The sequence below is a fragment of the Pan troglodytes genome, chromosome 2, assembly GCF_028858775.2.
Source record: "Pan troglodytes isolate AG18354 chromosome 2, NHGRI_mPanTro3-v2.0_pri, whole genome shotgun sequence".
Lineage (NCBI taxonomy): Eukaryota > Metazoa > Chordata > Mammalia > Primates > Hominidae > Pan > Pan troglodytes.
Window position 1 is genome coordinate 46,697,362 of NC_086015.1, and position 24,660 is coordinate 46,722,021.

At 56.6% G+C, this 24,660-nt stretch overlaps 3 protein-coding genes across 12 annotated transcripts in view; 1 reads left to right on the forward strand and 2 right to left on the reverse strand.

Annotated features, from left to right (window-relative positions):
• Positions 1-270: 270 nt before the first annotated feature.
• KLHL40 (kelch like family member 40) lies at positions 271-8,452 on the forward strand. Of its 5 annotated transcripts, XM_054680582.2 has the most exons (8): positions 288-328; positions 799-940; positions 1,306-2,796; positions 4,168-4,328; positions 4,636-4,743; positions 4,895-5,080; positions 6,885-7,031; positions 7,908-8,452. In XM_054680582.2, exons 3-8 carry the CDS (start codon positions 1,645-1,647, stop codon positions 8,017-8,019), a joined length of 1,866 nt encoding a protein of 621 aa, XP_054536557.1. In that variant the 5' UTR covers positions 288-328; positions 799-940; positions 1,306-1,644; the 3' UTR covers positions 8,020-8,452. The 5 variants fall into 5 exon arrangements, with proteins under 5 accessions (XP_054536559.1, XP_054536558.1, XP_054536557.1 ...); XM_054680584.2 differs by lacking the exon at positions 799-940 and having other exon boundaries at positions 271-328; XM_054680583.2 differs by lacking the exon at positions 799-940 and having other exon boundaries at positions 273-313; positions 1,074-2,796.
• Positions 8,453-8,688: 236 nt separating this feature from the next.
• On the reverse strand, positions 8,689-20,388 carry HHATL (hedgehog acyltransferase like). 5 transcript variants are annotated; one of them, XM_063805638.1, is made up of 13 exons: positions 17,642-17,707; positions 17,287-17,365; positions 16,895-17,013; positions 15,785-15,852; positions 15,058-15,171; positions 14,734-14,928; positions 14,169-14,378; positions 13,535-13,706; positions 13,029-13,173; positions 12,870-12,905; positions 9,643-9,844; positions 9,103-9,244; positions 8,689-8,901 (listed from the first exon to the last, which is right to left on the reverse strand). In XM_063805638.1, the coding sequence occupies exons 3-13, from the start codon at positions 16,998-17,000 to the stop codon at positions 8,777-8,779; spliced, it is 1,515 nt and encodes a 504-aa protein (XP_063661708.1). In that variant the 5' UTR covers positions 17,001-17,013; positions 17,287-17,365; positions 17,642-17,707; the 3' UTR covers positions 8,689-8,776. The 5 variants fall into 5 exon arrangements, with proteins under 5 accessions (XP_063661708.1, XP_016796307.1, XP_016796310.1 ...); XM_016940818.3 differs by lacking the exons at positions 17,287-17,365; positions 17,642-17,707 and adding an exon at positions 18,743-20,388; XM_016940821.3 differs by lacking the exons at positions 17,287-17,365; positions 17,642-17,707 and adding an exon at positions 18,781-18,856.
• CCDC13 (coiled-coil domain containing 13) overlaps positions 20,370-24,660 on the reverse strand; it is a 68,382-nt gene continuing 64,091 nt past the window's right edge. The window contains exons 16-17 of one of the 2 annotated variants that reach the window (XR_010155169.1): positions 24,132-24,634; positions 20,370-23,791 (exon numbers count right to left, since the gene is read on the reverse strand). Coding sequence is in view for 1 of the 2 variants with exons in the window: in XM_530597.7 (XP_530597.3) it covers positions 24,475-24,634 (160 nt within the window). In the remaining variant the exon portion in view is untranslated. Of the gene's footprint in view, positions 24,635-24,660 lie in introns of both variants that reach the window. The other variant, XM_530597.7, reaches the window with a different exon arrangement.

The window sequence follows — 24,660 nt, forward strand, 5'->3', positions numbered from 1 at the left end:
GGCGGAGGTTGCAGTGAGCTGAGATTGCGCCATTGCACTCCAGCCTGAGCAACAAGAGCGAAACCATCTAAAAAAAAAAGGGACAGAGAGTGATATTGCTGAGATCACAAAAGGGAGGTGACTCAGTCCTAGCCCAGCCTGCTGTCATCTCTCCTATACCCACCCCCCTCCCCCACTCCCCCGCCTGACGTTATAAACAAGTGACTCAGAGGAATGATGGGGGTGTGCCTCATAATAGTTCATTCCAATGTCCTGGGGGCTAAATTTAACACACAGCTGCAGCCTCTGGCACTTTGGGAACAAGTTAATCTTGGTGACTGAGGCTGATGTGTGTGTGTGTGTGTGTGGCGGTGGGGCGGGGTGGGGAGGGTGTGGGGAGGGGTGTCAGTAGTCTAGAACAAGGTAGGCATCAAGACTGGCTGTCCTGGGCTTCAACCCTGGTCCCTCAGACCATAGACAAGGTGCAGGGGCCCCATGGCCAGGCAGTCTCAGGTCTGGCCTAATATGCACCAAGAATAGTGAGTATAGATAGCTAAAGTCCTGAAATATTAAACTTGTAGTGTTACTTTTTGAACACTAGAATTCAGAATGTCACTCCCTAGAATGTTAAAACCCCGGGGGTTTAAAAACCTAGAATAGTAGAATCCTAAGAAATTAATTTGCTAGCACATCTGACACCTTAGAAGTGTTAAAACTAATAGTGTACTCCCAGGACACAGTACCTTGGTGCTTCTAAACTTCCAGCAGAGTTGAACTGAGGTCCTTAGCATCTAACTTTGCCACCTCCTCATTGTGTAGGAAGGGAAACTGTGGCTTAACAGAGCGACATGCCCTGCCCCAGGCCTCATAGGAAAGTGGCAACCTTGTTTACCTAAGGTACCTTCTTGCTTTCTTGCAAGGAGGAGGGACAGAAAGAGGAAAAGCTCTTCCCATTTTAAAGGTGAGGCAACGGGGGTGGTGTCTTATGTCTGTAATCTCAGCTACTAGGGAGGCTGAGGCAGAAGAATGGCTTGATCCCAGGAGTTCAAGTCCAGGCTGGACAACATAGTGAGACCCTGCCTCTTAAAATAAAGGCAGGGCAACAGGGCCGCCAAAAAGTGAACACCATGTCCAACTTCTGACCAGAAAACCCAAGCACCCTGTATCCAGGGGTAGCTGGAGTGAGACATATTCCGGGGAGGAAGATGGAGGCACCAGGACAGATGTTCCCAGAAAGCATGAAGGAAGGGAGACCCTGGAAGAGAGGCTCCAATGCTTTCCCGTCTCTGGACTGAGGGTCAGAGCTTAGGCCACCTTCTCCCCTAGGGGCATCTCCTGACCAAAGAATCCAGAGTCAAGACCTCTCCGTGCTCCATTTAGAAATGAGGCAGCCAGGCCCTCATCTTTCAGAAGGGCCCCGACACCCCACCCCCGTCCCATAAGCCCCCGGGGCTGAGTCAAGTCTTTCTCCGGGAGGGGGCCTCTGCCCAGCTGTCCCCTGTGCGTCATGTGCAGGAGGCCAGGCGGCTCGCCTTACAGGGACCCGGCCACCTCTATATATAGCCCCTCGAAGACAGCTGCTCAGTCTAAGCAAGCCCCAGCAGGAAAGCAGGGGTACAGAGAGGAGCCCCCTTGGCACCGCCACCGCACCCTAGGCCACCCACCATGGCGCTGGGCTTGGAGCAGGCGGAGGAGCAGCGGTTGTACCAGCAGACGCTCCTGCAAGACGGGCTCAAAGACATGCTGGACCATGGCAAGTTCCTCGACTGTGTGGTGCGGGCGGGCGAGCGCGAGTTCCCGTGCCATCGCCTGGTGCTGGCCGCCTGCAGCCCCTACTTCCGGGCGCGCTTTCTAGCCGAGCCGGAGCGCGCGGGCGAGCTGCACCTGGAGGAGGTGTCCCCGGACGTGGTGGCCCAGGTGCTGCACTACCTGTACACATCAGAGATCGCGCTGGATGAGGCGAGCGTGCAGGATTTGTTCGCCGCGGCGCACCGCTTCCAGATCCCTTCCATCTTCACCATCTGCGTGTCCTTCCTGCAGAAGCGCCTGTGCCTCTCCAACTGCCTGGCCGTCTTCCGTCTCGGCCTCCTGCTCGACTGCGCGCGTCTCGCCGTGGCTGCCCGCGACTTCATCTGCGCTCACTTCACGCTGGTGGCGCGCGACGCTGACTTCCTCGGACTCTCGGCCGACGAGCTCATCGCCATCATCTCCAGCGACGGCCTTAACGTGGAGAAGGAGGAGGCAGTGTTCGAGGCGGTGATGCGGTGGGCGGGTAGCGGCGACGCCGAGGCGCAGGCTGAGCGCCAGCGCGCGCTGCCCACCGTCTTCGAGAGCGTGCGCTGCCGCTTGCTGCCGCGCGCCTTTCTGGAAAGCCGCGTGGAGCGCCACCCTCTCGTGCGTGCCCAGCCCGAGTTGCTGCGCAAGGTGCAGATGGTGAAGGATGCACACGAGGGCCGCATCACCACGCTGCGGAAGAAAAAGAAGGGGAAGGATGGAGCCGGGGCCAAGGAGGCTGATAAGGGCACAAGCAAAGCCAAAGCAGAGGAGGATGAGGAGGCCGAACGTATCCTTCCTGGGATCCTCAATGACACCCTGCGCTTCGGCATGTTCCTGCAGGATCTCATCTTCATGATCAGTGAGGAGGGCGCTGTGGCCTACGATCCAGCAGCCAACGAGTGCTACTGTGCTTCCCTCTCCAACCAGGTCCCCAAGAACCACGTCAGCCTGGTTACCAAGGAGAACCAGGTCTTCGTGGCTGGAGGCCTCTTCTACAACGAAGACAACAAAGAGGACCCCATGAGCGCATACTTCCTGCAGGTGCCTGACCAGCCTTGGGAGCCGCCAGCTAATGCTGGGCTCTAGGCACTGTGGACAGTCTTGGGGCCCAGAAGGGGCTTGTGTCTACACAAGGGAATGCCACTGGGTCTAGGGTGAGATGTAGACTGGGGAGGTTGACTGATAGCCACCTACTTGAAGGTTGAAGACAGTCAATAGGCAGCTGCCAAAAAGCAGCATAACTTTGGTATCTTAATTTCAGGGGTGTGGTAGCCCCAAGTTGGCATATGTTGGAGGCCCTGGCCCTGCACAGGGGTTGGGGTGGGGCACAGTAAGGAGGAGCAAGGTCGGTGTGAGGATCCTGGGCAGGGCCTCTGCATGAAGGCCAGGCCCGGAGCTCACAGCAGTGTCCCAGACAAAGGAACAATCCTGTATGGTCCTCCCATTGTACAGATGAGGAAACTGAGGCCCAGGAGGGATCAGCAGAGTGGAGTGCCAGGTCTGAGTTGGGGTGTGACTGTGAGATCTCAAAGGGCAGAGACAGTTTCCTGGAGACTGGCCATATAAGTTTGAGCCTTGCCAGTGGGGTGGGATTTGGAGATGTGAAGGGGAAGATGGCAGTGTTTCTGGCCAAGGAATGGTAAGCAAGGGATAGAACTGGGGCTGAGCCTGGTGAGTGGTGTGCTCAGGGAGGCCTGATCAGCAAGAGGGGTGACAGGCGCTTGGTGCCAGGGTTAAGCTCACAGGCCTTACGGTTGCACTGGGGGATGAGGGCAGCTTCACCAGCTACTAGCTCAGCAGTGTGGGCACATTGTTTATTCTCTCTGGGCCTCTGTTTGTAAGTGGGGATATTCTCCTTCCCGCATGATAAAGTCATTGGAAGGTTAAATGATGCTTATAAAGTGCTCATCAGCAAGGCGCTCAGCCCTCAGAAAACTTTCCAAAAAGATGAACCCCTGGTATTAATATCTTAATTATAAAGCTGTGGAGGTGGACAAGGCTGTGGACTGTAGATTTTACAGGGCGAAAAGGCAGGGCCGTATTTGGAAGTTTCCTGAACAGTGGGATGGGGTGGAGAGGAGGGGGCAGGCAGGCCTCAGTTGGGAGTTGTTCAGCCTGGGAAAGCAAGGCCATAGCTGGACCTCCCTCACAGAGCTCCCCCTCATTTCTGTGCTGTGGTGCCCTACCGCCTGCTATAATGGTGGTTGCCAGGAGCCTGCCTGGGTGTGGGGGACGCTCATCTGCTCTCAGCCTGATGGTAGGAGGGGCACTGTTTCTCAGGGCACCTCCAGGCTGTATTAGCCCTACCTGGGTTCCCGACCTCCTCCGTGATCTGGGGCAGTGGGACTGAGTGGGGCTGGGCTGAGGCTGGGGGAGTGGGGGGCGGTAGCTGACTGGACACCTGGCCTGCAGTTTGACCATCTGGACTCAGAGTGGCTGGGGATGCCACCGCTGCCCTCGCCCCGCTGCCTCTTTGGCCTGGGAGAAGCTCTCAACTCCATCTACGTGGTCGGTGGCAGAGAGATCAAGGACGGCGAGCGCTGCCTGGACTCGGTCATGTGCTACGACAGACTGTGAGCATGGCTGGGGTGGGGCTGAGCTCCGTGGGGGTGAGTGGGGCATGGAGGCCGCAGCTGGTCTAGGGCCTGGGGTGGGATTTGGAGCTAGAGCCTTGTGCTTAGAGTGAAGGTGGGCTTGGGTAAGGGCGGGGAGGTTGGGGGGCAGGGTGGGATCAAAGAACTGAGAGGCCTGGGAAGTTCCAGCAATGGATCTGACACATCTCAAATATGTGTTAGGTGGATGGGCGGATGGGTGCAGAGACAGGGACTGAGCCGAGCCTGGATGGGTGCCCTCCCCCACCCCCACTCCTGTCTCCTCCAGGTCATTCAAATGGGGTGAATCGGACCCACTGCCTTACGCGGTGTATGGCCACACAGTGCTCTCCCACATGGACCTTGTCTACGTAATTGGCGGCAAAGGCAGTGACAGGTGAGGCTGGGCCTGGAGTGAGTCTGTGGAGCAGAGGTAGAATCTCCCAGAGGCTGTCAGGGGTTTGTCCTGGCTGCCCCGGCAGGTGATTGCAGGGAGGCGTGGCTGGGCTTCTGCTTCTCTCCACCCATCCCCACCCTCCACCCCACAGGAAGTGCCTGAACAAGATGTGCGTCTATGACCCCAAGAAGTTCGAGTGGAAGGAGCTGGCACCCATGCAGACCGCCCGCTCACTCTTTGGGGCCACTGTCCATGATGGTCGCATTATCGTGGCAGCTGGGGTCACCGACACAGGGCTGACCAGTTCTGCCGAAGTGTACAGCATCACAGACAACAAGTATGAAAGCTTGTCCCTTCCGCCAAGGACAACTGCGTGGCTTTGGGCTTCTGTCAGCCCCAGCAGGAGCTGCAGTCCCTGTCTTGGGTCTCCAGTGTTGAGTTTGGACATCAGTATAGAAATAGGCTTTCTCTCCTGATCAGCAGTGAGGTGGGGAGGCGGGGCAAGGGTTATGGCCAGCCTGGTCTGCAGGAGGGGGCTCCCAGGGCTGGGGGAGGAGATGCCAGGTTCCTCATTCAGGGACTCATACCAGGCAATGGCCTGGTGCAAGGGATATAGCAGCGAACAAGACAGAAGCTGCCCTGCCTGGGACATCAGAAAAGAGAAAACTGAACTGAGAGACAGTTGGACTCAGCTCGCAAAAGGGGTGAGGGTGGTGGGAGGAGGTTGCCCCAGACTAAGGAAAGGTGGTGCTGAGGCAGTTTGGAGAAAAAACTCAAGGCCTATAGGAGGGAAGGTGTTGCTCCAGCTGGGTGGAGGTGGGTGGGTGATGGAGGTGGGATGGCGGTGCTGGGGCTGGAGCGGGGGCCAGCAGGAGAGGGACTGTATCTCATCTGTGTTCTACTAAAGTACTTCATGGCAACTGATATAGAGAGCAGATTAGGGATTTCCCAGGGGTCAGGAAGGTCAGGGGTGATAAAGGCCTGGAGCTGGGGGCACAGCGGGGATGGGGTTGAGGGGATGCACCGGACAAAGACAGGCCAGGGCTTCTTACACTGTGATGGGCATGCAAATCTCCTGGGGATCGCCTTAAAGTGCAGATTCTGATTCTCGGTATGCAGTGGGCTGAAAGCCTGTAAGTCTGCATTTCTAACACACCCCCAGGAGATGCTGATGCTGCTGGGCCATGAACCACACTTTGAGTAGCAAGAGTCTAGGAGGTGGGAGAAACAGGGCTTAGCTATTGATTGGATGTGGGGGTGAGAGGGGGAGAAGTACATGCTTCTGAGTGAGGGTGGGAGGCCATTTACTGGATAATCATTGGGATTGGGTAGGGAAAGTGAGGGTCCAGTTAGGACATGTGGACTTGAAGTACCTGGGGGTGTCCAAAAGGACCCCACCCGGGAGAGAGAGGGCTGAGCTGGAGGGAGAGATCTGGGGGTCAGTAGCACACGGAGGGGCCAAGCTCCCTCGGGAGAGAGAGTGTAAATGGGAGGAGCTGAGGTCCAAGCCCTGATGGTGGAGGCAGCTGCATTATCCAGGAAGGAGGCCACGAAGGTGAGGCCGAAGAGATAGGTGAGGAAAGTCACGTCAGCAGGGCTGTGTGCTGTAGGACCTCAGTGCGTGTGCAGTGGCTGTGGACCTCAGGAAGGTCAGTTTTGGAGGATGGGACTAAGGCCCAAGGCAGGAGCCAGGGTAGCGAAGATACATTGAGAACAACTGGGCTGTGAAGGGAGAAGAAGGATAGAGCAGGTGTGCAAGGTGGGTGGGGCTGCAGGGGCCGCTGAGGGGCAAAAGGACTGCGTCCAGGGCAAGCCTGGGGGCCTGCTAGGGGCTGGGGTTGTGAGTTGGAGGGTGGAGTTAGTTCAGGAGAGGAGTAGGGGCAGTGGGGAGATCCATGGTGGACTTTGCTGGACAGGTTGGATAGAATGGCAAGAGGACAAGGAAAGGAAAGCGGAGGAGCAAGAGAATGGGGAAGGAAGGGAAGACCAGAGGGACAGGGAAGGGGAATGGGGTTGGGGGCATGGGCGCCTGGGACTTGGATTGCAAAGGGTTGCAGTTGGAGCTGTGGGTACTGGGTGGCAGGGACAGTCACTGGGCTTGCCGAGGCATCCCAATGATGCACCTTCTCACACACCCCCAGGTGGGCACCCTTCGAGGCCTTCCCGCAGGAGCGTAGCTCACTCAGCCTGGTCAGCCTGGTGGGTACCCTCTATGCCATTGGTGGCTTTGCCACACTGGAGACGGAGTCTGGAGAGCTGGTTCCCACAGAGCTCAATGACATCTGGAGGTGAGTCCCACCCTGGGGAGGCAAGGGGGCATCATGAGCAAGGCTGACACCCCATAGCACCATGGTGGGGTACCAAGGCACTGGGCAAGCTCCTCTGGGGGCAAAGCGGATCCCTCTTCTAGGGAGTCCTGTAGGGAGGAACAGCCAACATACCCTGCTTGGCCGTTTCTCACCAGTTTGTCGGGAAAGTCTGGGCTTGCACAGATGGCACCATGCCCCACTGTGGAGCAGCAACAATGTTGCAGATGGGAGCAGACCCAAGCTTAGGTCATAGACTCACAGAAACAGGGCCCAAATAGCAGCCGGATTTTCTTCTCTCCTGCCTTCCGGGTGCTTGGTCTGGAGGGAGGGCTGCCACTAGGGCTGGGAAACAGTTGGAGCCCTGGCCTTTCAGAACCATTGCTCTCTATGGCTGGTCCTTTGTGGGGGTGGGGGAAGGAAGCTTTAGCCTCTGGGGCATCTCCTTCCTGAACCTGCAGCCATCCGCACTGCTGCAGGCAGCCCCTGGGGAGCAGTGCTGCCGGAGGCTGAGACGTGAGACTTAGTAGAAATGGAGCATGGAAATTCTCAAGGAGAGGACATTGATGGGGTGGTGTGGGCAGTGTAGACCTTCCTGGAGGGGAACTTTGAGGAATATGGGAATACCCCTTGAGAGGTGATCTTTCCTGGGGAGAAAGACCCTTCCTGGAGTGTGGGGTGGGTGTTCCTTGGGGTGGGTCTTGTGGGGGGTCTCCTTTCCCAGAGCCTGGGGATTTTCAGGAGCAGATCTCCCTAGAGATGGGCCAAGTGCTCTCAGCCACCCCTCTCTGCTGCGTTCCACTCTGGACTCAGCTGACCAAGCTCCCCATCCTTGTCCCCACTCTCTCTCATCCCCAGGTATAACGAGGAGGAGAAGAAATGGGAGGGTGTCCTGCGGGAGATCGCCTATGCGGCAGGTGCCACCTTCCTACCAGTGCGGCTCAACGTGCTGCGCCTGACTAAGATGTGACCAGCTCAGGCAGACTGAACTAAGCACCCCTCCCATCCTGCGACCCTCACTGGCCTGGCCTTGTGGGGGCTCCAGAAAAGAGGCTAGGAGAGGCCAGAGTCTACCTGGATCCAGTTATGGTGCCTCAGGGGCCGCGTCAGCCAAGGAAAGGGAAGTGCTGCTTAGTCCTGGACTTTTGGGCAAGGGTGAGAAACTAGAGGCTTCTTCGGTGTTGCCATATCCCCCTAGGTTGTCTTGATCCATGAACCAGAACCACAGGGCGGTATCCCAGGCCGTGTGCTGGCCCTGCCCCAGCCTGGCTGAGTGTGCTGGCAAAGTTCCCCACAGGACTCAGCCTTCTCGTCTGTCCGATGGGAGCATCCCCATCAAGTGCAGTGTACAGTGCAAATATGTCTCCTTCTTTAGGAAGAATAAAGCGCCTTCTGAGCAAGCAGCTCAGGGTCTGCATCAGTGCTCCAAGAGTCAGTGAGCAGGTGTGTTGAAGACTTGGGGCTTCAGTGTTCCGCTGTTGGGCTGCCAAGGTCGATGGTCTCTGCTCTCCATCTGGTGTCCCCTCCACCCTATGGGTGGGAACCCTCCCCTGCCTGAGGCCTAGAGCCTCCAGCTCCTCAGCCACTATGGACGTGGAGCCAGGGGACTGTGGGAAGAAGGGTCAGGGAGCAGCCAAGCTGTTGTAGAAAAGTCTTTTATTCTATCGGTCAGGCCCCATCTGGCCCAAGAATAGCTGAGCAGAGCCCATCCCTCTACCCGCTCCCTCCTACTCCGGCTTCTCTTTGTCCTGCTTCTGCTCCTCCTCCAGTGCCAAGGTTCGCTCACGCTCCTTTACCAGCTGGACGCCACAGTAGGTGACAAACAGGACAGACAGCGTGGTCTGGGGGAACCCTGTGTGGGGAGGGAGTCATAGATGCTCAGGAGCAGCACTGCATCCTCAGCGACTTTTGTCTTCCCACCCCTCTCCCCGCTTGATGGGCCCTCCCTTTGGAGTCCCAGGGGTGATGAGGGAGATAGGAGGCATTTTGGAAGGTCACAGTCCTTGAGGCTGATGCCTGGCACCTTCTGTATCCCCACACCCCTATCCCTCACCTGTGAGTAGCAGGCGCCGGGCAACCAGCTCTGTGAATTTGAGGCTGTTCAGGCTCACAAGGTTGTACATGATGATGGCCCAGAAGTTCATGGCTCCAAACAGGGCCCGGACCCTACGGGACATCTGCACTGACAGAGAGGCCTATCCGGTCCAGGAAAGCATGGGCAGCAGGACAAGAGGCCAAAGGAAAGAGGACGTGGTGGGTCAGCAGCCTTACCCACCTGGCCAGTCAGGTCTTGGGGCTATGTCTGGGTCTCGGAGAGCCCCAGGTCAGCTCGCCCTCCTTGTTAAACATGGGGAAACAGGTCCAGAGAGAGGGCAAGGCCTGACCAACATGGCAAGGCCCAGGTGCTCCATTCCTCATAGAAGGGAGGGAGGGGCAGATTCCTACAGAGTGAGCCATTGCTCTGACAACTAAGAGGGTGGTGGTGAGAAAGTTCTGGATTGGGGGCCAGGTGTTTGGACAACTCCAGAAAGCAGCAGTGCCCCCCCGCCCTCCATGACCCAGCCAGTCCCAGCCCCAGGTCTTCCCTGCTCACCTCAATTCGTGCTAGGGGCCCCCACTCTGCCAGTTTTTGCACCCAGAGCTCAAAGTTGAGGCCAAAGCAGTTAAGGAATGACCACAGGTAGACAATGTCACAAGGCCCAAGCCACAGTGTGGTGATGGCAAATGTGGCCACTGTGGCTGCCAGCTCTGGGATCACGGCGGAATGCTCCCCACCAATGTGGTTATACACATATCTGCAGGAAAGATGGGAGAAGGGCCACTGGGAGTGTGGGAAAGGGCAGGGATGAGATGGGAGAGGACACACAACAGGGCGTCCTCCTCAACACTGTCACCCTGGGTGCATTCAACATTCCTGACCTCATGGAGCAGCTCCTCCTCCAACCAACTTCAAATTGTGGCAGGCTCAGCCTGGGACATTATAGCTTCTCTATCTCTGTTCGTTTACTTCCCAAATGATCTCATCCAGACCCAAGATTTCAAGTACTAGCTCTATGACGATGACCCCTAAATCTGTGTCTTTAGCCCAGTCTCTCCTGATTTGTATATGCAATTGCTACTAGCCATGTCACTTGATTGACAGATTCCCCTATCCCTGCTCAAACCCCGCTCCGTCCTCATCTCAGTGAGTGGCACCACCATCCATTCAGTTGCTCAGGGTATAAGCCTTGGTGCCATCTTGGATTCTCAATTTGCCTCATCACCCACATCCAAGCAAGCCAGCAAATTCTGTTGGCTCCTCTCAGTCCTGACCACCACTCACCTCCTCTATCACCACCACCCTAGTCAAGATGATCACTCTTCTCACATAAATTATTGCAAGAGCCTCTTAAGTGGTCTTCTCATTTCTGCTTTTGCCCCCATGGTTCATTCTCCACACAGCAGCCAGAGGCATCTTTTAAGAGTGTAGCTCAGGTCACATCACTTCCATGATTAACCTCTCTGAATAGCTCCCCATTACAATAGGAATAAACTCAGTCTCTTTACTCTGGCTAGAAGATCCCAAGTGGTCTGGTTTCTGTTCCCTTCCTGACCTCATCAGCCACCATGCTCCCCCAGTTCATCATGCTGGCCTCGTTGGCCTTTCTTACCTTTACACCCACACAGTTGGTTTGTGTCTCAAGGCCTTTGCCCTTGTTGTTCCCTCTACCTGGTATTCTCTGCTCCACATCTCCTTATCACTCAAATCTCAATTCAAATATTATCTCCTCAGAGAAGCCTGCCTAGACCCCGACTAAAGAAGCTTCTACCCTGTTGTCAACCTCTATCCCATTGCAATTTTATTTTCTTCATAACACTTACCACTCTCTAAAATTATCTTATTTATGTTTGTTTACCTGTTTATGGTCTGTTTCTCCCCACTAGACTGTAAGCTCCATGAGTTCAGGGTCTTTGCCATGTTCACTGCTGTATCCCCAGTGCCTAGAACAATGCCTGGCACATAGGTGCTCAATAAATATTTGTTAAATAAGTTCTGTGGAAGACCCAGGAATAACCAGCCTCTCCATTCCTCGACCTCCTCATTTCCAATGGCTTTTTTCTCCACTCCACCTCAGCCACCCACACCCATGGCCATGCCCCAACTTTGTCACCACTTGAAAGTTCACTCCTTTCTAATTCCCATTCTTTGCCCAACTCCTCTTGACCTCCTGGCCCCCCAGCTTCAGTTCTTCAATCCCATTGATCTTGTGACCCTCCCATCTTCACCACCGTCCTTAGCAGGCTTATATCCAATGAGTCATGACTATAAATAATCTAAAAACCCTTATTCCTGACTTCTTCCTTGTCATCCATCTGGGAGAGCCCAATCACTTACTTTCTCCTCAGCTACACCCAGGCAGCTAAGCCCCATGGGGGAAATCTCACATCTTCACATGCTGGAGTTCATAAGCCCGCCACCTCCAATACCACCTGGGTACTCAGTGCCAAGATTTCTCTAGTCAGCTGCTTCTCCCGTGCTCTGCAAGGGCCACTGTATTCTTATCTCCCCACAAGTATGAGTGGAGAGATAGTATGAGTGGGGGGATCCAGGCTGGGTTGTGGGGGTAAGCATATATGTTGCCTCTCTCCACGTCCCTGTCCTGGCTTTCTCAGCTGATGGCCGTGCCTCCTGCTTCATGGAGAAGGCTGAAGCCTTCAGGTGGAATCCCTTACTTGTCTACATTAACCTGCCTTCCTCTGCATCCACACTGGCTTCTCTTCCTCCTCCTCCCACTGAAGCCAGGCCTCTGCCTGGAACTAGACACCATCATCTCCTTCCTCTTCAGGGACCTCACTCCATCAATCACCCCTGTATCCTGCATCACCAGCTTCTCTGTTGAATAATTCTTCTTAGCATGTCCCATTCTCTCCTATCTTTAACACATTCCTCTTCTCCCTCAGCCACTCCCGTCTTCCCCCTGCAGTCCCAGGCTTCTTCCAGGAGTCATCACACACTTCTCTACTCCTCAGTTGACTTTCCCTCCTTACCTGCCCCTGCCTTGCCCATGAAAGGCTGAAAACCTCCATGTCACCAGCACTAATCCTCGGTCTCCAGCTTCCTTGAGGCTCAGTGGCATCTGACCCAGCTGCCCCCACCATGCCTGGATGGTCTTCCCTTGGCTTCCAGGGTGGCACATGACCTTGATTCTTCTCCTGCCCCTCCAACCACTCTTTCCAGTCCTTTCTGCTGGCTCCTTTTCCTTCCAAGCAGAGCTCTTGCAGGCCGAATCTCGGCCATCCCTGTCTCTCCTCTTCTCACACCACTCCCTCTCCTGAGGACTTACCCACTCCCAAAGCCTAAAAACCACCTGCCCACACTCAGGACACTCTGAGTTCCATCAGTCCTCTGGACCCTCAGAAACCCCAGACCCTCAGACCCAACCACCTTCCTGAACCTCCACAGGGATGTCTCCTAGATTGCAACTATACATTTCTTAAACTGAAGCCCTCTCTGGAAACTGCCCTCCATCCTCCCAGGCTGCAGATAGCAATTTGAGCGTCATCTCCTTCTCCTTCCCAACACCCACAGTTCATGGCCACGTCCTGTCCAGGCTGCTGACTGTGTGACCCTCCTCCCACCACCTCTCTCCACCTCGAGGGCCCTCGCTTAAATCCTAACTTCTGTATCTTTCACCCAGACCTCTGCCAATACCTCCTCACTGCCCTCTTTGCTTCCCCTGGCCCAGGGGTGATCTTTTAAAATGTGGACCCATCTTGGCACTGCCCTGCTCAGACACCTGGTAGGATGGCTGTGACCACCCCCACCCCACTCCTACTCACTTGCAAAGCCAGTCGTTGATGCCACGGTCAAAGTGCCTGTAAGAGGAAAGCAGATGGGCATGTTGCCATCAGGTGCAGAGCTCCCCAGGCATGGGGGAAGAGGCTAGGGGAAGGTGTGGTCCCAGGGGGTGAGCCTCCCCCGTCCTGGCCAGCACTCACGTTTCCGCAAAGACGTAGAGTGCGGTGATGCACTTGGGAGGCTGGGGTGGGTCCAGGTGGTCGAGGCACGCCACAGTGTTGACAACACCAAAGAGGACGGCCGCCTTCACCCAGTCATACACCAGGTTTGAATAGGCTAGGCCAGCTGGGGGCAGGGCACGGTCACTGCCTGGGGTCCAATCGCCTGGGTCCTGCCCCCATGAAGACCCTGTCCCACCACTTCCTTGGGGAGACACCAGGCTCTGCCCGCCCCACGGAGACCCCCCATATTGTGGAAATCAGTCATGCCTGGTGAAGTGGGTGGGGTCTGTGGGATGCTGCTCTGGCCCCACAGGATGAAGCTAATGCCAAGACCCATGCATTAGAAAGAATAAGCCCCTGCTCCCATGCCCTCAGGTGCTGTGCCCTGTGTGCCTCAGCTTCCCTGACTGTGGCACCGTGGGGGTGCAGAGGGTCTGTTTTCCTGGGGTGGCAGCCCTGCCCCCATTTCTCTTCTGTGGACCCACCGAGGGCACTGTCTGGGAGGCGGTTGGCGAACTTGAGGTCACTGGGGATAGTGAGGATGTAGAAGAAGTGAAAGAAGATGTCGACAGCCATGATGGCCACCACGCTTAGGCCTGCCTGGGCTCGGATGTGCCACAGCTCACCCTTGCGTCTCACTGGCTCCACCTGGCTCACCTGGGGGGATGCGAAGGGTCTGAGGGAAGAGGCAAGCCCTGCCTGGGGAGCCCTGTCTGAGGGGAGCTCACCAACTACTTGGGGCAGGAGGAGCCATGGCTTTATCCAGGAGTCCTGCCTGAGGGTGGAGACACAGGTCACCCTGGAGTCTGAGGAGGATTCACAGCCAGCCATGGGAGACCCAGTTCTGTCCTGGGAGCCCCATTTGAGTGGGAAGAGAACATTCATGGCCTGGGAGTCCTGTCTGAGAAAAGAGACATGTCTCCACCCTGGGGTCCCTGCTGGAGGGGAAAGGTGGCCCCATCCTGGGGTCTGAGGAGGGAGGGGAGACACGGCTTCATCCTGGAATCATGCCTGAGGATGGGGATACAGCCTGCTTGGGGAATTCTATCTGAGATGGAAACCCCAGTCTGAAAAGGGAGATTCAGCCCTGTTCTAGAAGCCCACAGGGTGTCCCCTCACCTGAGCATGGAAGCGATCAAAGGTCATGATGGGCCCGAAGAAGAAGAAGGGCAGGTAGAAGTTGTACTTGAGCAGGTCAGCTAAGGAGTAGTGGCGGTCAGGGTGGGCACAGCTCTCCAGTGCAAAGCTGGTGCAACGCAGCACTGTGAAGCTGCTGCCCCCATGAAACAGCACCTCTTGAAGATCAAAAGTGCCTGTTACAAACCCGCTCTGGAGGGGGAAAGAACAGGCCACCAGCTCACTAGGGTGACTCCTGTCTCTGGAAAACCTATTCCCCACTCCCTAGCTTCCCAGAGGGGCCCAGCCTGGTCCTGTCCCTTCCTCTCTTCCAGAGCCAGTTAACTTTGGCCACTGCTCTATCCCAGCAATGCGAGGAGCAGGGGATGATCTGGCAGTTCCTCCTGTGATGCAGGTGCTCACCTTGTGGCCAGGACATACCCAAAGGCTTGAAGACAGGGGAAAAGTGAAGGGAATACTTGGGGATACTTGGGGTGCAAGGACTTTGGATGAAGTGAGAGGTTTGGGATCTTATCCCTACACCCTCTACCCCTGCACCAGTTCACACCTGCCAAGAGATTAGGGGGTCCATCTTGAAGGAGGCCAGGCTGGCCAAGCCAAGGCCAAGACAGAGCCAGGGCTGGCCCAAAAGCGAGGCCACATAGAGGCCCACACAGTGACCAAGCAGCAGCAGCAGGTACCAAGGGCCCATTGTGCCCATCACAGCCAAGGCCCCGTACACAGCATACATCCAGGAGCGGAGCTGTGGGCAGGGAGAAGGCTTCAGTTTCGCCATATAAATGGGGGCGTGACCCCAGGAGGGGGTTCCCACAACCCTTGTGGTGAAAGAGGAGCTGGCAGGGAGAGGCTGGGTGGCCCAGGTCCAGCTCACCTGTGGGGCAACCATCGTGCAGAGTTTAGCAAACAGCACATGTCCAGAGAGGGCAAAGATGATGACGTTGCGAAAGGAGGTGAACCACATCACCCACTCGAAGTCAGCCACATCCTGGGGCAGTCCGGGGCAGAAGGAGGTGGGGCAGGTGAGGGTGGGAGAGGGGGCAGGACGAGCTGGAACCTGGGCTGGTCAGAGCCCCAGCACCTTTCCCAGCCTTCATGTTTTCTTTTATTATTATCATTTTAAAATTTAATAATTATTATTATTTTTTACCACTAGCCAAACCCAATGTGTCCTCTTTATGCAAACACAAGAGCAGTGCCTGCAGGTCTCCACACTCCTCTGTGAAGGAAGTACCGAGGCAGGAGGGTAGAGAGGAGTGAAGGGCACCATGGGGGCTGCCGGGTCGCTTGAAGCTCCCCGTCTCCTCCGCACGTTGCCTGCCATTCCCCCTTTACTGCTTTGTTTCTGGGAAGGAAACAAAGTGGAGGCTCCACTGAAGCACACTCCACTAATTCGACCCATTTCCCAAGTGAGCAGGGCCCGGGCAAACTTGATGTCCCAGGAGGATACAGGAGGGGCTAGTGAAAAAGCTGAAGGCACTGAAGCTCAAGCCAGAGGCCCCCGAGCTGTGAGAAGCTCTCTGTTACTTGCCAACATCTGGAACAGCGGAGAGCGGAGAAGGATTCGGGATGGGAGGGACCCTGGGATGTGGGGGACCTACCATCTTCCGGCCAATGTACTCCCAGCCAGGTCGCACAGACTCCCGGAAGGCCTTCCTGTGGGCCCCATCTGAGAACAGAGTGTCGCCTCAGGGAGAGGGGCCTTCACATCCCCTGCCCCACCTTCCCCCGTGGACAAGGCTGCCCCACCCTGGGGAGCGAGGGCATCAGGAGCGGGGCACAGGTCTGGGTCTCTTTGGTGCTGCATCTGCTTCTTTCTGGGTCTCGCTGTGTGTCTGGGTCCAGGTCTCTGTGTGTGTGTGTGTGTGTGTGTGTGTTGGGGTGTGTGTGTATATGTCTGTGTGTTTGTGTGTGTGTCTGGGTCCAGGTCTGTGTGTGTGTGTGTGTGTGTCGGGATGTGTGTGTGTGTATGTCTGGGTCTAGGTCTCTGTGTGTGTGTGTCTGGGTCCAGGACTCTGTGTGTGTGTGTGTGTGTTGGGGTGTGTGTGTATATGTCTGTGTGTTTGTGTGTGTGTCTGGGTCCAGGTCTCTGTGTGTGTGTGTGTGTCGGGATGTGTGTGTGTGTATGTCTGGGTCTAGGTCTCTGTGTGTGTGTGTCTGGGTCCAGGACTCTGTGTGTGTGTGTGTGTGTGTGTTGGGGTGTGTGTGTATATGTCTGTGTGTTTGTGTGTGTGTCTGGGTCCAGGTCTCTCTCTGTGTGTGTATGTCTGGGTCCAGGTCTCTGTGTGGGTGTGTGTTGGGGGGTGTGTGTATATGTCTGTGTGTTTGTGTGTGTGTCTGGGTCTAGGTCTCTGTGTGTGTGTGTGTGTCAGGATGTGTGTGTGTGTATGTCTGGGTCTAGGTCTCTGTGTGTGTGTGTCTGGGTCCAGGCCTCTGTGTGTGTGTGTGTGTGTATCTATGTGTGTGACTCTGTGTCCATTTCTCTGTCAGTGTCTCTGCATCTCTGTGTTCCTGTGACTGAACCTGGCTCCACCCAGCCTCCAGTGACTATCTGAGATGGGAACCCCGGGCTGAAAAGGGAGATCCAGCCGTGTTCTAGAAGGAGTACCCTAGGTCTGGAGCCTGTAACTTTCTGGCTTTGCTGGTTGGAACCCTGAGGGTCTCCAGGGGAAGAAGGGACCTGTCCACCTGCCCTGGGGCACAGCCATTACCTTGTGAAGCCTCAAGGAGGCCCCGGCCAGCATAGGCCAGGGCCCCACTCAGCACCAGAGAGTAGAGGCCCAGCTCAGCCGCCGGCAATGCTGTCTTGATTCCCATAGCCTGGACAGGGCTGGGGAGACAGGTTGGGTGAGGGAATTACAGTCTCCAGCCCAGCCTAGCCCCACCTCATGGTCCCACCACCCCAGTGGGGACCCCACTCTGAAGAGAGATTGCCCCTCCAGCCCCTTGGGGACCTTGTACCATCACTCTGCCCGCCCCTGTGCCCCCCACAGTTCACAGGCCACCGAACACCAGTGCCCCATCCCAGCTGCTGCTCTTGTCCCCACCCCACCCATCAAGGCTCTTGCCGGCAGAGCCCTCACTCGCAGCCTGCCTCCCTCACCTTCATTTACATCTTCATACCTTCCAGAGGCACCGGCCCCACCCTCTGCCAAAACCTCTCCTGCCAGGGCCCCAATGACCTGCGTGCGGAGAAAACCCACCTCTATCACTACAATCAGGTTTCTGCCTGCAGGGTCCCCACCCCGATCAGTGAGTCTCCCTTAGCTCCTCACAAAGCCCCAGCTTCTCTAAGACCCTTTCTCTGACTCCCACTCCCCTCCCTGAGATCCCATGACCACCCCAGGTGCTGCCCCTAGAGCCAAGCCTCCATCCTCGCATTAAGCCTCCAGCCTGTCACTGACCCCCATTCCCCCAACAAGTCCCTGAGCTCCAGCCTGTCACATCCCAGTCCCTGCCTGTGTCCGTGACCACACTGCCCCACTCTCTCAGCGCTCTGTGTATTCAGGCCCTGGGCACCAGCTGGAGGCTGTGCTATTTGAGGAGGTGCCCTGGAGTAGCGGATGTGGGGCCAGGCGGGGCCAGGGAGGGCACTGGCTGCTGTCCAAGGTGCTGACCAGAATCAGGCCCCGGTTGAGTCTCGCCACTCCCTCCAGCAGGGGCCTAGCTTGTCCCCTGGAGAACTGCTGGGCCGTACTACGGCTCAGCTAGCACCTTTACCCTTCCTATCCTGCTTCAGCCTGGCTCAGGGGCTTCCCAAGGACTCCATGGATACAGACATAGGGCCCAAATTAAAGGGAGGAAGCAGGGAACATGTCCAGGCAACTCTTGGGCTGACGGGGCCAAGAGGTGGCTGATGTGGCCCTTTTGCCCACCCTTGATCCTCCCCTAAATCTTCATCCCCAGCCCTGTAGCCATCTCCCCTGGGCCCCCCAGCAGCCGATAGTCTCCTCGTACAGATGGAGGGGTCATGGGCCAGATAGGGGCAGGGACCTGTCAAGGTCACATGGCAGACCTGGGACAGACTTCTGCCCGCCTCCCTTCAGGATCGGGTTTCTCAGTGACCCCCTCTGGAATCTGGGGTAAGAGAAGACCACCACTGCCCCTGCCCACAGCAGAGGCTGCCAGCCTGATGGCTGTGCTGCTGGCCTGAGTGTGGAGGCACCTCCTCATCAGCTGGGTGGGGGTGGAGAGGCCCTGGGGATCAGGTTAATGGAGCAGGAGCTTGAAACCAGAGCATGGTAAAGAGCCCGCGAAATAGCTTTGTCAGCTGCCTCCCACTCACCACTTTCCAATTTTAGCTCCCCATGGCCGGTGCGGGGTGTCCCCAGCGAGGCCTCTGCAAGGAGCTGGCCCCCAGCCTGGGGCCTCTCCTGATAGACCCCTAGACCAGGGCTGGCCTGTGGACACAGGGGCATACCCTTTCCCCTGGTCCTGCCTGCCCCAGATGCCCCTGGGGTAAAGCCCCTTTTGGGGCCTGTGATTTGGGATGAGGGCCTGGGGTGTGCCCCACAAGTCTCAAGAGCCCCAGAATAGCTGCATCCCCAGCTGGCACTGACCTTGAGGAGGCCGCAAGGGACCCTGGCACACTGCCCACCTCAGGCTCTGGGGTCCGGCTTCCAACTGTCCGTCCGTCCGACCGGCTGAGCTCTGGGGCCACGGTGGGGTGTGTCAGCCCGGGGTCCCCACCCCCTTGAGGTTATGAGCGGTGAGTGGTGACAGCGGGAGGAGGAGGGGGAGGAGGAGGTGGCCTTCCTGGAGTGGAGCTGAGCAGAGTGGAGCAGAGCCGAGTGCTGCAGAGCTGCTGGCCACAGGGAGCCGCAGGGAGGATCCTTGAAGGGGGGTGGGTACTGGGTGGGGGGAGGGTGTCCAGTAGCATAGGCTCAGACAGGGACACCTGGGCCTCTCTTCAGCCTGCCTCCCCTGGCTCCTAGAGAGCCTGTGCCTCTCTCTCACTGCTACCCAGGATTTCCCTCTTCCAGGAAGACTCCTGGTGGTCCCACCAGCCTCTCCAGGCTTGTAAGCCCTGCCCCCACCACAGCCACACACACTCACAACATGCACACACTTTCATGCTTGGGCTCCAGGGACTCCAGCTCCTACCTTTACATATGACCTCCTAAGGGCTATCCCAGGGCAAACTTGTCTCGCCCCATGACCTTGTCCTTTTCATTATGCTGTGAGTCCTGGCTGGCCATGCATCAGTGCCTGAGGGAGGGCTGACTTGCCTGATGGGACTGGAACTGGCATGGGACATGTGGCTGAGAGGGATCCCCATAAGTCAGCCCTGTCCCATAGGGAGTGTCCTGGATGGAGGGGTGCTAGCAGGGTCACTTGGCAAGGCTTGTGGGTACTTGGAATGGCTGGTATCCTCTCGATGGCAGAGTAGAGGCAGACAGGAAGACAGGTGTGTTCCTAACCAACTGGGAGTCCTGGTAGGACAGGGCCCTCATTCTGGAAGGGAGCATCCAAGGCCTCAGCCCTGGATACCTGAGGGGAGGCCTATCCTGAAGGTGCCCCTGAGATTAAGAACCTCTGACAGTGCCCCCTCGGTTGAGGCCAAGTCTCAGGCAGCTGTATGTGTCTGTGCTATCTACGGAGACCTGTTCACGTGTGTGCTTGTGGGGAGGCTCTCGGGGGTAGAAGGAGCTTTGTGGCTGTGATCAGTCACAGGACAGCTCCTGGAGCCCCTGCTGATCCTATGACCCCAGCTTCAGGCTCAGTTGAGGAGGCAGGAGGGAGGCGCTGCTCCCCACCCATCAGGGCCCAGGAAGGGGAGAGACTGCACTTAGGCAGTGAGCTGCCTCCTGAGCACATAGACACGCTGGCCTGGAAAGGCTGGATTTACACTCAGAAGTGAGGCCTTCCCTGGGTGACCCACACACAGCAGGGTCTGCAGGGAGTGTGGTGTGCGGAAATGGCAAGAGAGGTGGAGGGCTAGGGAAGTCCCAGGGATCTATGGTTGGACAGCCTGAGGCCAGCTCCACTGTGTCTGAGGGGGGTGGCAGGGGAGGGCACCTGGCAAGGCCAGCCCACGTGAGGGACAGGAAGCTGACTGAGCTAAGACCAGCACTTGGCCCTGGGGCCAGCTTCCCAAATGCCACAAGGGCCACTAGGAAAGATATGGTGGGGAGTGAGGACAATTCTCTCAAATCTGAGTCCCTTTTCAATTTTCAGACTTTTTTTGGTTGGTTGTTGCTCAAAGTAAAAATGCGAGGAAAGTATCCTGTGTGTTTGCATGTATGTGTGCAACTGTGTTTTGTATCAGTTGTGTGTGGGTCTGTGTGTACGTTTTGTGTTGTAGGTTGTTCATGGTATGTGTTTGCTGTGTATGTGTATCCTGTGTATTGCTTGTGTGTGCACATGTATCGTACATACGTGTGTATATGTGTGTTGTGTGTATATGTGTGTTGTGTGTGTGCAAGGCTCACGGATATAGGAGAGTCAGTGTATGTAAAGGCACACCTGTGGGGAGAAGGTGGGCAGGCCGACTTCTTTGTGCTCAGGGCTGGCTGTGAGCTGGCTGGGGGTGGGGAGGAGAAGCTTGTTCTGGCCCCTGGGTGTGGGGGTCCAGAGGAGCACACCCACTGGAGGTCACCCTGCCCTGGGCTCCTGGGAGCAGGGGAGGGGCCCAGTGACAATGTAGTGTGTTTAAGCCTGAGCCAGGCTGCAACCTTGCCCAGCTCAGCTGTGGTGCCCCAGAGGCCCCTGTGGGGACAGTGGCCAAACTACGTCCACAGCTCAGCCAGGTCTCACCTGTCAGTGCTGGAACCTGAGCACCAAGACCTGCAGCACCTGTCTGGGGTGTGGCAGGGAGAGCCCTCACGTGAGGCAACTCCACCACTTAACTCTTTACTTGCCCCTGCCCCTCAACCCGCCAGGGCACCTGCACCCTCCCCTCCAACTACCTCCTCGTGGCTCTGGCCAGGGCCCTTGGTGTCTTATCCAGCACACCTGTTGCCCACCTGCCTGAGGGACAGGGAGGTCATCCTCAGGGTGCCCAGGACAGATGGTGCTACCCAGGAGAGGCACTGGTACTAACCTGGACAGACCAGCTGCCTGGCTGTGCACCTGGCCCACCTAGGTTAGGTTTCTCAGGGTCCCTATCTTTGACCCCTTTGACGACCTCCTTCCCTTGAAAATCCTTCTCCCAGGCTCTCCCCACCTTCCCTTTACCCCTCCTTGCTCCTTTGCCTCAGGGAGATGTGAAGGACACAGGACTCCCTGACAGCCCCCTCTCTACCCAGATCTGATCAAGGAGGTTGGGAACTTGGGAACTGCCACAGGGATGGGGTGGGGATGGTGGGGGAAGCCCTGTGGTGCTGCAGCCCGGTCCTGCATCCTTCCCCACTCAGCTCCATCATAGCGTTTCCCACACCTCTGATTGGACTGGAAACTCCCTGAAAGGAGGAAGCAAGTCAGATTCACCTCTAGGTCCCTCCCAGGCCTGGAGAGGCTGGCATGCTGTTGGCACTCACTGACTGCCTGGTGGCCGACTGGCTGGATGGAATGGTGACCTGTGACCAGTCTGTCTCTCTCCTCAGCTGATCTGAGAGTTCCTGGAGGCCAGGGACTGTGTTTGCCTCACCTCGGCACCTCTGTGCCTGGGGCAGAGGAACTGCTCAACAAGTTCTGGTTGAACAAATGGAGGGAACACTAAGAGCAAATAATTATTAAGCGCTTACTGTGTGCGAGCAGCTGCTGTAAGCAATGGACACTTTATCTCAGTGAACCCTGCAGAGGGTTCCAATGAGGGAATGGAGCAGACCTGATCTAACCAAGCTAGGGGTGGGGAGGTGCCCGGTGGTAGGTGCCAGCAGACATGACAGGCACTCCCGCACATGGCACCACAGCAATGCTGTCAAGGTTGCCTGTGGAATCTGAAAGCTGAAACACTCGTCTTTATATACAGAGTTGGCCAAAGCAAGACACCAGCAAATCAGTTTACCCAAAAATGTGCAAACAAGATTTCCCGTGCCTGCCTGTCTGCAGTTTTTCTTTCCCCTCTCTGTTATATAACTCTTGTTGAAATCAGTCTATAGATACATGTTCCTTGTACAGAAATAAACAGAGAGCTAATAATTAGTGAAACGTCTTTGGGTTATTCTTTGACATACATATTAATAACAGCCCCCTGAGGGAGGATTCTATTATTGTCTGCATTTTATAGATGAGAATGTGGAGGATCAGAGAGGTTAAATAACTTGCCCAAGGCCACACAGCTGGTAAGTGGGGAGAGAAGTATGCCCCAGGCAGCCCCACCTGTCCAGACTCCATGACCTAATGCTCCTTCCTTTCTCAGGCATAGCCCAGGAAGGGCAGCAGAACCACCCTGAAGTGGCTGGAGTGTGGGTCACGCCATCTCTGCACTTCCCTGAGGTGATCTTGAGGAAGGATGGCTGATCCTATGCCTGCTTCTCACTCCCTGGGACTGCACTGAGGCCAGAGCCTGTACCCCTCATACTCAGATCACCCTCTGGAGCTCCTCAGGGCCTGCAGGAGAAGGTGCTGACTCCTCTGTGTTCAGACTCTACATCCAGCCCACCCCTCGCTGTCACACACTGTCCCCTCCAAGCACAGACCCTCTCTCTCCTGGCTCTCTGCCTGGCCATTTTCCTTCACAAGGAACCAGAGAAAAACTCTTCCTTCCCAGAGACCCTTAGGACCCCACCAGAATCATCAGTTCATCCCGGTGGCCTTTGCTCTAACTTGCTGTGGGATCTCTAGATCCGTGTGATCCCAAGCAGGGTCAGGGGCTCCCTGAGGAGTGGGGGCCAGCTAGGGTCCCTCCATAGCCCCATCCCCAAGGAAGGGGCTGAGAAGACAGGGTCCCAGGAGCCGCAGTGGCTTTTCCAAGGAAGGAGCTGACAAGATGCTCGCAGGAGCCCCAGTGGCTTTTCCTGGGGAAGGGGGTGTTTTCACAGTATGTGCACCTGCATTTGTGCATCACTGCACAAGCAACACACAAGTGGCTATGTCTTCACGTGTGGGAATGTGTGTCCACATCCACATGTGTGTGCTCATCTGCACCTGTGTGTCCATGAGTGTGCACACATGGAGGTGCCTGTGTGCACGTACAGTTGCATGCTCCTGAATTGAGGTATGTGTGTGCATCTGCATCTTTGTGTGGGGCTGTGGGTGCACCTGTGTGGCCAGGGTGTCGGAGTTGGGGTGTGTGGCTATGAGTGACCCTCCGTGGGGCCACTCCTTCCTGTAGCTATAAGTGCATAGTTACAGCTGAGAAAGGGCAACACTGACAGTCATAGAGGCCTGCGGATCTTAGGGTGCCCCTGCAGCATCCCTCCAAGTTCACCATGGCGAGGGAGGTGCACTGTACCTTTGACTGGAGCCACTACCTCAAAACCCTTCTGCCTGAAGCTCCAGCTGAGCCCCACCTCGGCCCTCTGCCACCAGCATCCATCAGCTGCAGTCTTGGTGAGCAAACGAAGATGCCTCTTGGAGCTGCTGCCTAGGGGTGGGGTTGTTCAGTGGTGGGTGGGTGCGCCTACCCTGGGTAATCTCTGAACGGCAAGACCCTGGTTTTGGGGTCAGGCAGACTGCAGTTAAATATTAGCTCAGCTTCTTTCTGTGAACCTCAGTTTCTTCATCTGTCAAATAAGACAACAAACCCCTGGGTCATTAGAGGACTGAATGGGGTCAGGTTGCCACAGTAGATGCTCACTCACTGGGAGCTGCAGTGATTATGAAAATACTTATTATTATTATAAGTCCAAGGGTCTGCACCTGAGGAAGTGTCCTGAGGAGTGGGCTGACAAACTGGTTGAGAGCATAGTGCCCCAAGTCTGTGTAGGGTGTGGATGGCTACAGATGGAGCCGGGATGGGGGTGAGGGGATAGGGCAGGGCTGAGTGGCATGGGGGATATGCCCACTTAGGGTAACCAAGGGCTCTTCTGTGTGTGAAGCCATGGGGACATCCAGGGCTAGTACCTAGGATGAGGGCGATGAACACCTGCCCGAGGGACTGCATCTGTCCATTCACAGCCGCCTTGCCGTCCCAGAGCTCTCGCCTCTGCCAGTGGGCTGCTGGGCCTCCCTGCTGCTGTAACCCAGCCGGCCCAGGGTCTCCTGCAGTGTCCCACCAGGGCTTCTCTTCTGCCTTCCTGGCCTGAGACATTGGTTTTGGTCATCCTTAAGGAGCCTCTTCTGGTAGAAGTGGTTGAGCTGGCTGCCCTGGGCTGGCTTCCCGGAGCAGATGGAGTCCTCAGACAGAGTCTTATCCTCTCAAGACCTGAGGCTGCCCACCCGGCCAGGCCGACACTGGGCTGTCATCCTATTGCTTGCCTGTCTTCTGCTGCCGCAGGGCCTGCAGGAAGACACTTTTCACCTGGCCCAGGATCTCATGGTACATCCGGAAGTCCTCCTCCTTTCCCCGCAGGGCACTGCCCAGGGCAGCCTTTAGCATTTCATTCTCCTCCACCTGGATGGCCAGCCTGGACCACAGGAGACAGTGCTCAGT